This window comes from Leucopleurus acutus (assembly GCF_964270905.1).
Source record: "Leucopleurus acutus genome assembly, chromosome: 13".
Lineage (NCBI taxonomy): Eukaryota > Metazoa > Chordata > Mammalia > Artiodactyla > Delphinidae > Leucopleurus > Leucopleurus acutus.
Genome location: NC_139155.1, coordinates 81,101,394 through 81,115,068, shown reverse-complemented (window position 1 = coordinate 81,115,068; position 13,675 = coordinate 81,101,394). Strand labels below are relative to the sequence as shown.

The following is a 13,675-nucleotide window of genomic DNA, read 5'->3' as shown; positions in this document are numbered from 1 at the left end:
AAGGCTCAGCCTAGCTTGCGGGGGTGGGGGGTGGTCTCCTGATTGGTTGGTGCCAGTTGTTAAGTAGTTTTATTTCTTTTTAAAATGTAGATTTATTTTTTAATTAATTAATTTGGTTGTGCCGGGTCTTAGTTGCAGCAGGTGTGCTCCTTAGTTGCGGCTCATGGGCTTCTTAGTTGCAGCTCACCGGCTTCTTAGTTGCAGCATGCGAACTCTTAGTTGCAACATGCATGTGGGATCTAGTTCCCTGACCTGGGATCGAACCCATGCACCCTGCATTGGGAGCGTGGAGTCTTAACCACTGTGCCACCAGGGAAGTCCGTGTTAAGTAGTTTTAAACATCACCTCCGGCCATAGCAGAAGAGCAGGCAAAGGGTCATAAGCTCAGAGGAAGGCGAAATGACCTGAATGGGAGACACAGGAAGGCTTCCTGGAGGAGGGGGCACTTAAGGGCTCTTAGAGTCCAAGCAGGATTTTTTTTTTTTAAGATTTTTTTGATGTGGACCATTTTTAAAGTCTTTATTGAATTTGTTACAATATTGCTTCTGTTTTACGTTTTGGTTTTTTGCCCGTGCGGCATGTGGGATCTTAGTTCTCCATCCAGGAGTCTGCACTGGGAGGCAAAGCCTTAACCACTGGACTGCCAGGGAAGTCCTGAGGCAGAATTTTTAGATGGAGGGAAATCAGGAAGGGCACTGCAGGTGGGGGGTACAGCACAGGCACACAGCAGACACCTGGGGAGTGAAGAACACATGAAGGCAGCCCTGGCCTCTCAGAACGGGAGTGAACAGTGAGCCTTAAGGTTCTTGGGGAGAGTGGTGGAGGGGATGGCCAGGGACCTGCTGACCTACCCTTCCTGCCCTGCCCATCCCCAGGTGCTGGGTCTGTCTCAGGGCAGTGTGAGTGACATGCTGTCCCGGCCGAAGCCGTGGAGCAAGCTGACGCAGAAGGGGCGGGAGCCCTTCATCCGTATGCAGCTGTGGCTCTCGGACCAGCTCGGCCAGGCCGTCAGCCAGCAGCCCAGCGCCTCCCAGGGTGAGTGTAGACAGGGCCCCAGAAGTGCCAAGAGCCCTCACTCTTCCAGTCTGTGCAGTGGCTTCACTGCCCAGGTCTGCCCCCCTCTGCGTCCCCACAGCCCCAGCGCCACTGCTGCTGCCCTGAAAGAGTGCAGGTTGCTCCTAGTTGGTGTCCCTGCTCCCCTTTCATCCTTCCTTCAGCCAGACAGGCACTGGTTTTAAACCTCTAGGTGGCACCCGGGTGCGTGGAGCAAGTGGAAGAAATACTTTGCATGGGGAGCCCCACCTTCCTTCCCATCCCGTCAGGAGTCTGCCGATTGATCTCTTTCTCCCAGCAATCCAGCATGCAGCCTCAGAATCCTTCTTAGCACAGGGCCTTGGGCAGCTGTTATCCATCCATTAATGATGCACAGGCAGGGTGGAGTCTGAACTTTTCCTGGGTGAGGAAACTGAGGCTCAGAGAGTTGCCCAGAGTTACAGAGCCTGAGAGTAGAGGGATTGGGGCCCTGAGGTGGGAACTCCAGGGAGCTCAAGCTCCCTCCCCAGTGACAGTCAGTGGGCAGATCCATTAAGGCCCTGGTGAGATGCCTACCCAGACCGTGACGGGGATTGCTGCCAGGACAGGACACCTGACCTACCTGCTGAGGCCAGAGAAAGGCAGAGACAAAGAGACGCCAGACTCCGAGTCCAAGGACCTCAGCTCAGTCAGTTTGTCCATTTCTAAAGTGGGGATTGGTCAATACGACAAAAACCATATCTCAGTTTCATAGAAATGAACCAGATCAATGGGTATCAACAGGAATAGTACCTGCAACATAATGTCTGGGAACAAAATCTTACCTCCCAGTGATGGTGTTCATTTTAGAAGTTAATGCCCACAGACAAGAAATGAAAAAAGGTGCCACCACCCACCTGCCTGCGAGGAGGGGCTGCTCTGGGCAGGGAGGGGCCAGGAAGAGACTGGGAGGGGACCAGAAGGCTCTGGCTGTCTCTGTTCCTTTTTTTCTTTAAAACAAACAGGGAAATTTGAAGCAAATAGGGCAGTGTTAACATCTATTAAGGTGATAGGCCCAGGGAAGGGAGGGAGGACTTTTCTGTACATTTCTATAGCTTTGAAATATTTTATAATATTTTATAATTGAGGACTAATACAACTGTTATAATGATGGCAGTCATTTGTCACACACAGTGCTAACCACTTACAGTGTTTTCTTCTTTAATCCTTGTGTTAATCTTGACCAGAGGGACTCTTTGTCCTTCAGTTTTACAAAAGAAGAAATCGAGGGTCTGAATAGCACAGTGACTTGCCCAAGGTCACTGGCCAGTTAGTGGCAGAGCCAGGGTTAGAACGCAAGACTGGTAGCTGTTAGACTCCCCTGCCTCCTAGGGTTTCCACCTTAGAGCCTACACTTGTGAAAGGGTCCCAAATCCTTTTTTTATTTTTATTTTTTGGTGTGGTGGTATATTGTAATTAATTCATTTTCACTGTGGTAAAATTCACAAACCAGATTCACCATTTTAGCCATTTTTTTAAGTGTACGATTCAGCGGCATTTAGTACATTCACAGTGTTGTGCAACCATCACCTCTGTACAATTCTAGGACATTTTCATCACCCCAGAAGGAAATCCCATACCCATTTGCAGTCACTTCCACTTCCTCCTCCCCCAAAGCCCCTGGCAACCACCAAGCCTGCATTCTGACTCTATGGATTTACCTGTTCTGGGCATTTCATATCAGTGAATCAAGATAATATGTGGTCTTTTGTGTCTGGCTTCTTTTACTTGGCATGATGTTTTGAAGATTCTTCTATGCTATAGCTTGTGTCAGAATTTCATTCCTCTTTATGGCTGAATAATATCCCATCGGAGCGGTAAGCCACTTTTTGGCTACTGTGAATAATGTTGAACATGAACATGTCTTTGATCACCCGTTTTCAATTCCTTTGGCTATATATCTAGGAGTGGAATTGCTGGGTCACATGGTAATTCTATGTTTAACTTACTGAGGAATTTCCAAACTGTTTTCCATAGCAATTGCAGCATTTTACATTCCAACAGTAAGCCAACACTTGCTATTTTTCCATATTTTACTGTAGCCATCCTAGTGGGTATGAAGTGGTATCTCATAATTTTTATTGGCATTTCCCCAATGTCTAATTGTTTGTTTGTTTTTTCTTTGTAATGGAAGGATTTGAGGTAGGGATACAGTTAGGCAAAGACAATCAAGAATAGTGTTCTTGGCATAAGAAACAGCAAAAGCAAAGGCTGGGAGGCAGGATCATACACGGTTTGGGAAGAGAGGTAAGTGCAGATGAGGGTGGACATCTTGTCCCCTGCTTACCCACAGATCAAGACACCAGGACCCCAGGTTTGTGGAAACAGATTTGAGTGGTCCTGACTGAAATGTATTCACTCAAAAGCACCTCCTGCTTCCCCAGGCTCTAAGACTAACGTATGTTCTCTGCCTTCCAGGGGCTGGTATTTAGTGGATGAGAAGACCATGTCGGGCATAAGCATACCTGAGCTCAAGTCCTGGTTTTGCCACTAGCCACTCTGTGACCTTAGACATATTGCCTGACCTCTCTGAGCCTCAGTTGCCTCATCCGTAAAAGGGGATACCATCATACCTACCTCCTAGGGGTGTTATGAAGGTGACTTGACATCATGGGTGTAAAACACATAGCACTATGCTAGGCATGTAAGTGCTCAGTAAAAGGAAGCTTCATGAATTATTGTCGTCACCATCATCGTTGTTGTTGTTGTATGTAGTAAGGAAGAGATCTGGCACAAGCAAGGAATTAGAGTGAAGCGTGACAATTTGTAGTCAAGGTGCTCTTAGACCCCAAAGGTGTACACCTCAGCGAAGGGGCATTTGGGACTGGGTCTTCAAGGATATATAGGAGGTCAAGGTTAGGAGGAAGGCTTTCAGAGTGGGAAGACCAGCCTAAACAAAGGCACAGGGGTTTAGAAGAGCCTAGGAGGTTTGTGGGGAGAGGGGTAACTGAGGGGACTGTGAATTGCTCCAGGTCTGTGAGGTGGGCAGGGACAACAGAGTCCAGAGCCTTAAACACCAGGACAAGGAGGTACACGTTTCTTGTGCAAGGGGCAGTGGGGAGCCATTGAAGGTTCTGAAGCATGAGAGTGGTCTGATCAGAGTGATCTACTTGTTGGCCACAGGGAAGGAAGAACCCATCTAGAGCAGAGAGAGGCTCAGGATGTCCTTTCTAAAATCAAAGCCACTGCAGGATGGTTATGGGGCTCCCTTTACTTCCTACTTATCATACATTTTTATGTTTATCTTAACAAATTTCCATCAGGCACCAGTTAAACACTTTGAGGAAGAGGTACCTTTTCCTGCTTCGCTGGAAGGCACCTTGTGGACCAGCACAGGGATTCCTAGACACCCTGTACCACACGCCCCTCCCTATTAGGGGCACCTCCCTAGGCACATCCCCTGCCCTCCCTGGATTGTCCAGAGGCTCAGCTCACGCTGGAAAGTCCAGTGGGTGACTCTGATTCCTCAAGAGGTGATCCGCATTATCTCGAGTCCTCTCCAGGCCCTGAGTAGGATAGTTGCAAGTGTAGCGCTATTTGTCTTACGGCCCCATTTAACAGATTCAGGAACTGAGGTTCGACAAAGTCATCCCACCCAAGATAACTTCTAAGTGGTTTTTAAATATACGTTCACACAAAATGTCTTTCGACAAATGAAAAATGTGGTTTTAAAACTCACTTTCTTTTAACATGCCAAGGTACTGTGGGCATCTTTTCTTGTTCTTTTTTCAGTTTTATTGAGATATATTTGACATAGAACACTGTGTAAGTTCAAGGTAGACAATGTAACAATTTGAGAGATGTATATATTGCAAAATGTTTACCATGGTAAGGTTAGTTAACACATCCTTCCCCTCACATAATTACCATTTTGTTGCTATAGTGAGAACATTAAAGCTGTACTCTCACAGCAACTGTCATATAGTACAGGATTGTTAACTACGGCCACCATGCTGTGTATCAGATCCCAGAACTTACTCATCTTATGTGGACATCTTTTCATTACATTATTTTTAATTGCTGCAGGGACTCATTGTATTTTATTTAGCTGATGCCCAGTAGTTGGGCTTGTAGGTCATTGCCAACTCCTTTTTTTCCTTAACTTTCAATTTTGATGTAATTTCTAATTTACCAAAGAGTTGAAGCCATAGAAAAACCAACTTCCTAGACCCTACACACAGATTCACCAGTTGCTAATTTTGCCATATTTGTACTCTTTCTCTCTCGACCATTTGAGAAATTAATTGAAGACATCATGTCCCTTTACCCCTAAATGTTTCCAACAAGTATCTCCCAAGCATGAGAAATTTTACAATAATAACAGTACTGTTACATAACCCACCATCTATATTCAACTTTCCTCTGTTGTCCCAGTAATCACCTTTATATAATTTTATTTTTCCCTGTCCAGGATCAGATTCAGAATAACTTGTAGTTAGTCGTCATGTCTCTTCAGTCTCTTTTAGTTTGGACCATTCTTCTGCCTCTCTTTGTTTTTCAGTTTTGACATTTTTCAAGACTAGAAGCCAGTTATGTTGTAGACTGGCTCAGTTCACCTTTGTCTGATGCTTCCTCGTGGTTAGATTCAGACTGTGCACTTTGGGCAGGAATATCACAGAAGTGATGCTGTGTCCTTCTCAGTACATTGTATCAGGAGGCACCAGTTGTTTATTTGTCCTATGATTGGTGATGCTAACTTTGATCACTTGGTTAAGGTGGTGTCTGGCAGGTAGCTGTACTGTAAAGTTACTATTTTTCCCTTTGTAATTAATAAGTATCTTGTGGGGAGATACTTTGGGACTATGTGGATAGCCTATTCCTCATCTAACTTTCATCCGCTAGTTTTCACATCCAGGACAGTCCTTGCCTGAGATATTACTATGGTGGTTGCAAAAGGGGTGCTGCCAACTCTTGGCTCTAGCAAACAAGCCTGCCCAAACCATGTGTGTCAATGCCAGATTGCAGTAACCGCCTTCTCTGTCTCTCTGTGGCCCACAGCCAGTCCCACTGAACCAAGGTCCTCGCCATCCCCACCCCCTAGTCCCACGGAGCCACCGGAGAAGACATCCCAGGAGCCCCTGAGTCTGACACTGGAGAGCAGCAAGGAGAACCAGCAGCCGGAGGGACGCTCCAGCTCCTCGCTGGGTGGAAAGATGTACTCAGGCAGCCAGACCACAGCGGGCATCCAGGAGATTGTGGCCATGTCCCCCGAGCTGGACACGTACTCCATCACCAAGAGGGTCAAAGAGGTCCTCACAGACAACAACCTAGGTACAGGGTGGCGGGAATCAGGGATGCTTGGCTCCTACTTGCCTTAAGGAAAGTGCTGGCAGTGAGATCCCAGGCACTGGGGTCCTGCCTGCAGGCGACAGTCAGCCCTGGGGCATCCAGGACCCTCTGGGAGGCATCTGACAATGACCTGGGTCTCTAGAGTGGGACACAAGGAAGGTCAGTACGGGCCTGAAAAGGACCTAAAATCCTGAGCCCACAGCTTTCAAAAACTGCCTTCCAGGAGGACTTAGAGAATCCCAGTAACAGTGAGACTCTAACACAATCCTGATCCAGTGCTGGGGGCACAGAGGAGAAATCTGGATTCTTTAATTTTTTGAATCACAAACTCCTCCAAGGCTCAAACGGGTGTCAAGCCCCCCTCCCAGAGGGATACACACAAGCCCCAACTTTTCACTACAATTTCTATAATAAAAATAAGGCATCTTTATTTAAAAATACCAAATAGTACAGAAAAAAAGAATTAAAATTTAAATAAAAAAGTAAAATCTCCCCTGCCTCCCCGTTCTCTGACACTTTCTGAACACATACAAGAAAATATGTTGGGCTTCCCTGGTGGTGCAGTGGTTGAGAGTCCGCCTGCCGATGCAGGGGACACGGGTTCGTGCCCCGGTCCGGGAAGATCCCACATGCCGCGGAGCGGCTGGGCCCATGAGCCATGGCCGCTGAGCCTGCGTGTCCGGAGCCTGTGCTCCACAACGGGAGAGGCCACAAGAGTGAGAGGCCCGCGTACCGCAAAAAAAAAAAAAAAAAAGAATATATGTTCACCTAGTTTCTTCTTTTCTTTTTTCTAGATAGATGAAATTACACACAGGCTGTCCTTATACTTGCTTTTTAAAAATTAACACTGTTTGTGGACACCCTTCCAGTTTAGAATGAATAGACCACCTGCATTCTTTGTCACTGTTGCAAAATTTTTCAGGCCATGGATGCCCCACATTTTTTACCCAACTGATGAGCATTTTGCTTGTTCCCAATTTCCTGCTGCCTCTGAAACTGTGTCTGTATGTGTCTTTGTGCCCTTGGGCAAATACAACTGGAGGATAAATCCCAGGCAGTGGAATTGCTGGATCAGAGGATATGCACACTGACATTTTGATAAAACCTTTCAACTTGCTCTCTGACAAGGTGATACTAATTTGTACACTTGAAGTTTGCAGACAATTTCAGGGATCCCCTAGGAGTGAAGAACATCTAAATCATGAAAGCATTTTTGTTTGGTAGCTGTCTGCCCGCCCCCATCTCATATTTTGCAGAAAGGTCTCTTCCAGATACACACTGGGCGTGGGTTCCCCCATGTGTCTAATCCTCCCTTCTGAGTCAGTGGAGACATTCCCTAGGTTCTCCCATGTCTCTGGCCTATTTCTTGTGTCTCCTGGGAGCACCTCTGCCCAGCCTGGGGGTTACAGGTTGCCCTCCTCCCCTGTCTCCAGGGCAGCGGCTATTTGGGGAGAGCATCCTGGGGCTGACACAGGGCTCCGTGTCTGACCTGCTGTCCCGACCAAAACCCTGGCACAAGCTGAGCCTGAAGGGGCGGGAGCCCTTTGTGCGCATGCAGCTGTGGCTCAATGACCCCCACAATGTGGAGAAGCTGAGAGACATGAAGAAGCTGGAGAAAAAAGGTAAGCACTGGGTAAACTCAGGGTCCCAGATAAACTCAGGGTCCCAGTGAGTCCAGTCTCAGTCTGGTGTGGGGCTGCAAGAAAGAGCAATTCCACAGAATATAACTGCAAGCCATTAAAACATTTACTACTTTTCCCCTGAAAATTCCAATAGCCCATCTCTCAGCATCCTTCCCCACACCGACAGCTACTCCAAAATCTTTTGTATATTCCGCAAAACCCCCTTTCTCTCTGATCCCTCCATCCTCTGCATCACCTCCCTATTGTATTACCTCCTTTGCCCATTACCCAGCTTCTACACAACAAAGCACAGAATTGACCCAGCAAACAAGAATCCTCCCTTGTGGAAGTGGACAAGAAATTGCAGATTCTTACATGGTCTAATATTATTTTATATCCGTGAAAAAATGAGCTGGCATTGAGTACCTGTTTGTGCCCTCCCAGTCTCATGCTGTGAATAAGGGATTCCTGGATCTCAAAAAGCTCAGGGTCCAGTTGGAAAATAAGATACAAGGAGTTGGAAAGTCATCATCCAGGGTGCCAAGGCAGTTCATGATGAGGGCCCAGGGTCAAGCCAAGCTGTAAGCGGCACATGGGGCAGGGCCGAGTCCGGCTGTTGGCATCAGACAGCTGTACAGTTGAGAACTTGTCCTGTTACTTCCTGGCTGTGTGACCTTGGGCAAGTTACTTCCCTTCTCTGTGCCTCATTCTACTTCATCTGAAAGTAAGAGTCACAGCATCTACCTCAGGGCATTGCTGTGCGGATTAAATGAGACGCTAATGCCTTACTTCCTCCATTCTGAGGTGTGCCTTTTTTCCCCTACATTTTGACAATTTGAGGCTGAGATGCATCATGCAATTACTATGTTCATTTAAAATTAATGTCCTGCCCCTGCCCCCAACAAAAGTAGTGAAATTCAGGGACACTTCTGACAATCAAGAGAATGCTCCAGAGCACCCTTTTTCGAGCACTTCCTTCCTGTCTGTGAGGCGAACCTTCTACATATGTTAACAATTAGAGTGCTAATGACCAGGTGTGGGTAGGCGAGCGCGTCTCGCTCGGAGGAAGTGAAAGGAGAGAAAGAAAGGAGAAAAGGCTGAGAGTGCATGGGGGTCCCAACGTTTGGGGCATGGAGGGCTTTGAGGACCGCTAGCTGATGCTTGGTTCAGCTCGGGTAGCAATGGGCCTCTGGTCGGCCGCTCTCAGCCCTCCCCCACTCCCTTCCCCACCCTCCCGCCCGCCCCAGCCTACCTGAAGCGCAGGTACGGCCTCATCAGCACCGGCTCAGACAGTGAGTCTCCAGCCACCCGCTCCGAGTGCCCCAGCCCCTGCCTGCAGCCCCAGGACCTGAGCCTCCTGCAAATCAAGAAGCCGCGAGTAGTGCTGGCCCCTGAGGAGAAGGAGGCGCTGAGAAAGGCCTACCAGCTGGAGCCTTACCCCTCCCAGCAGACCATAGAGCTCCTCTCCTTCCAGCTCAACCTCAAGACCAACACCGTCATCAACTGGTTCCACAACTACAGGTAGGGATACTGAGTGGGTGGCCACTGGGAGGGTGGGAAGGGGTCTCAGCCGGCCCCCCTTCCCTGTCCCGGGGCCTGGAGGGAGCCCAGCGTGGCCTCTGGGAGATAAGAGGACCATATTGCTTTATAACATAGGCAGACCTGGATCTATTGATAAATCCCAGCTCAACCATTTCCAGCTGTGAGGCCTGGGCAAGGGACTTCACCTCCCTGAGCGTCAAGTCTTCTAACTTATAAAATGGGAACCATAATGGGATCTACTTCATATAGTTGTCCTGAGGATTTGATGGGCCAACGTATTTACATAAAATACCTGGCACACAGTTTGTGGTAGGTGTTGACATCATTATTGTCACTGTCTCTATTATGACTTCACCCAGCTTGCTCCGCGTCTATGAAGGGACAGGGAATGGTGTTTGGGGCACAGTCCTGAGGAACCTTAACTACCCACTGAACCTTGTGTCAGAGCCCCGATTTGGGGCTCTTGGCCTCTCCCACTCCTAAGGCCAAAGGAAACCCCTGTGGCAGCCCCTCGGGCACCATCCACCTCAGGGAATGGGTGATTCCTATTTCTATGGTGCCTTCTCCCACTCACCAGTCCCTAGTCTTAGGAGTAGCTGACCTGCGGTGGGCTGGGCTGCCCGGGAATTTAGTTCCGGCGCTGGCTGAGGGCATTGACTGGCTGAGTCCAGCAGTTTCCAAGGAGACCGCAGAAGGGCTTCCTGAGAGCCCTGCAGAGAAGGGTTGATGGGATTTCGAGGACCATCTCTGAGGCACTCCCCACCAAGCCTGTTGAGCAAGAAATGTCTCTGGTGCCTCTGTGGTGCCAGAGAGGAGAGTCTCTTGACCCCCAAGAGAGAAGAGGAAGGAGGAGCCTGGAAGGGTGGAATGCCTGAAGTCTCTCTCCACAGCCCAGGCATGGGCATCACACAGACCTGAGTTCAAGTTCCACCTTGGCTGTGTGTTATTGAGCAAATCACTGTACCTTTCTGAGTCTCATCCCTATTTTACAGATAAGGAACCTAATACTTAACCCCACAGTGCTGAATTGAGGATCAAATGAAACACTTCAAGCGTACATACTTTGTAAAATATTGCATATTATCCTACTCAGACCCAGAGCCTGCCAAACAGCAAATGACGTAGGTCCTTAAAGCCTCATGCCCTCCTTCCCTCCCAGGGGACATTCTCTCCCCTCTTGTTTCCCACAGGAACTGAGCCCTCCATTATTATTCAATGTATTCATTCAATAAATATTTGCCATGTATGCACAGTGAGCTAGGGTCAGGAGATACAGGGGTTCAAAGCTATCATCCCTGCCCTAGGGAGCTTAAAATCACAAACCAGATAATTTTGCAACAACCTAATAAATTCTGTAAAACAGGAATGAATACGGGGCTGAGGGAAAAGGGAATTCTACCTAGGGAAAACTTTATAGAGAGGTGGCCTTTGAGCTGGGCTTTGAATGAGCATAGAGAATTCCACTCCTAAAAGAAACCACTCTCAAAGAGTTCTAATTGTAGAAGAATACATTACTTCATTTAGTAAATGTTTATTGAGCACCAACTCTGTACCAAGCACCAAAGAGAACAAGACAAAGTCCTTGCCCTTAGCACCTCTTACAGACCAGCAGGGAAGGTCACTATTAAATGAGTACTTATATTAATGTATCATTACAACCTTCAGTGAGCTCTAGGAAAGGTGAACAATAGGATGTTTTCAGAAAAAATTACCAGGGAGGACCTGCTATAGATTTGGGAGTCAGGAATTGAAGAAAAAGACTAATTTTTACTATGGTGTAAATGACTATTAGCCTCATATTTATACTTGATCTACAGTTTGGAAGCTCTAATGACAGAGGCTCAGGCATTGAGCCATCCCAAAACACCCTCACATCCCACCTTACCGGAAATGACTAGTGCTCCCCCTGGTCCCAGCAGCTTTTCCCTCTAGAGGGGACTGAAGGAGATGACAGAATCTCCTGGAAGGTGGGCAAGGCCACCTTTGTGGAGGGATTAGGAACTGAGAGAGAGAAGTGAACCAGATCACCCTTCACAGTCCCTCCAGGCTCAGGATCTTGGGATGGGGCCCCATCCCCCACCTGGGCAGGGAGCCAGGGAGGCAGGAGAGTGTAGCCAGACTGCTGGGTTCAGGGCCCAACTGCACTACTTGCTGGCTGTGTGACCGTAGCAGTCCCAGTGCCTCTTTGAGCCTTGTAATCTTTGTCAGTGGGAGTGAAACTAGTATCCTGCTCATAAGGTTATTATGAAAAATAAATGAAATAACCTGCAAAAGTGCTTGGCCCTGTACCTGGTACATGATAAGCACCCATCATTATGATGTTTACAATTAAAATTTATAAATGTGAGTATTATTTATCAGTAACATGTACTTTATTATTAATATTATAAATAATGGTATTAATATATGATGTCATTAATAAAAAAGGGCAGAGAGCTACAGCATTGAAGATAGATGCTGAGGAAGCCCTGTCGCTCTATGACCTTGGACGAGTGATTTGACCTCTCTGGACCTCATGCTATTAGGAAAATAGTTAATGGAGTTAGACTCATTCCTATCATTTCCTGCTCTAAAACATAATATATAAGTTTCCCTCTGACAACAGGGAGGCCATTGAAGTGAAGAGAGGATGGGTTCTGGACTGGAGTTCAGGGTTCCCAGCTACTGGTCCCAGCTCTGCCTCTGTGTGCCTTGGTGACCTAGACAAGTTATTCTGTGTGCCTCAGTTTCCCCTTCTGGGCTGATGTCTAAGAGTCCCTCCAGGAAAGAAGCAGGGGGTTATTGGCACAAACTAGATCTGGGTTTGACTTTGAAAAATGCTCTAAAACAGTGCTGTCCAATAGAAATACAGTGAAAGCCACATATATAATATAAAATTTTCTAGTAAACACATTAAAAATAAAAAGAAACAGATGAAATTAATGTAATAGTATATTTTATTTAGCTCAGTATATACAGATATAACCATTTCAACATGTAATCAGTATAAAAACTTTAATAATGAGAGAGCCACATGTGACCAGTGGCCACTGCACTGGACAGCACAGGTCTAGATTGTGAGCTTTGGGATCCAACAATCCTGAGTTCAAGTCCCGGTTCTGCCACTTACTGGCTGTGAACCCTGGGGCAAGTCATTCAACATCTCTGAGCCTTGTTTCCTCCTCTATGAAGTGGGGATAATAATAGCACCCACCTTGCAGAGTTGTTGAGAGGACTTACTAAGATGCTGCATGTGAAGAAGCTTATGCCTAGTGAGCCCCCAGGGAAGTGGGTGGGGTCAGAAGGCCACTCATGTGATTTGACTCCAGGGTTAGCCGGTCCCCGTCCAGCCCCTTGCTCACCGCCGTCTCTGCCCCAGGTCCCGGATGCGCCGGGAGATGTTGGTGGAGGGGACCCAAGAGGAACCAGATCTCGACCCCAGTGGGGGTCCTGGCATCCTACCGCCAGGCCACTCCCACCCAGACCCCACTCCGCAGAGCCCCAACTCTGAGGCTGAGGACCAAAAGCCTACTGTGAAGGAACTAAAGCTTCAGGAGGGTCCCGAGGAGAGCATCACACCCCTGACCACCCAGGACAAGACGCAAGTGAGGATTAAACAGGAACAGACTGAGGATGCTGAGGAAGAGGCCGGCAGCCAGGACTCAGAGGAGCTGGACAAAGGCCAAGTTTCCCCCAAAGAGGTGCATCCTGACACTCTGGGTAACGACGGACTCCCAAAAGCAGCCCCTGGGCTCCTTCTTCCAGGCGGGGCCACCCTAGCCTGCCCCTCGCTACAGCCCCTCCAGGAGAGCGAGGGCGGGGAGTGGCTACACCCGGACCCTCTAAGTTTTAAGTCGGCCTCGGAGTCCTCACGCTGCAGCCTAGAGGTGTCACTGAACTCACCCTCAGCTGCCTCCTCGCCGGGCCTCATGATGTCTGTGTCACCTGTTCCTTCCTCTTCAGCCCCCATCTCCCCATCCCCACCCGGCACCCTCCCTGCCAAAGTGCCGAGTGCCAGCCCCACTGCCGACGCAACCGGGGCCTTGCACCCCAGCACCAAGGTGAACCCCAACTTGCAGCGGCGGCATGAGAAGATGGCCAACCTGAACAGCATCATCTACCGGCTGGAGAGGGCTGCCAATCGCGAGGAGGCCCTGGAGTGGGAGTTCTAA

The 13,675-nt window shown here is 48.3% G+C and overlaps 1 protein-coding gene across 2 annotated transcripts in view; it reads left to right on the top strand.

Annotated features, from left to right (window-relative positions):
- The window catches only part of CUX2 (cut like homeobox 2), a gene marked incomplete at its 3' end in the record, with an annotated part of 260,924 nt that extends 247,249 nt beyond the window's left edge, over positions 1-13,675 (top strand). For both annotated transcript variants that reach the window (XM_082853200.1, XM_082853199.1), the window contains 5 exons: positions 876-1,035; positions 6,070-6,342; positions 7,794-7,982; positions 9,230-9,503; positions 12,883-13,675. In XM_082853200.1, coding sequence (XP_082709326.1) covers positions 876-1,035; positions 6,070-6,342; positions 7,794-7,982; positions 9,230-9,503; positions 12,883-13,675 — 1,689 coding nt within the window. The remainder of the gene's footprint in view (positions 1-875; positions 1,036-6,069; positions 6,343-7,793; positions 7,983-9,229; positions 9,504-12,882) is intronic.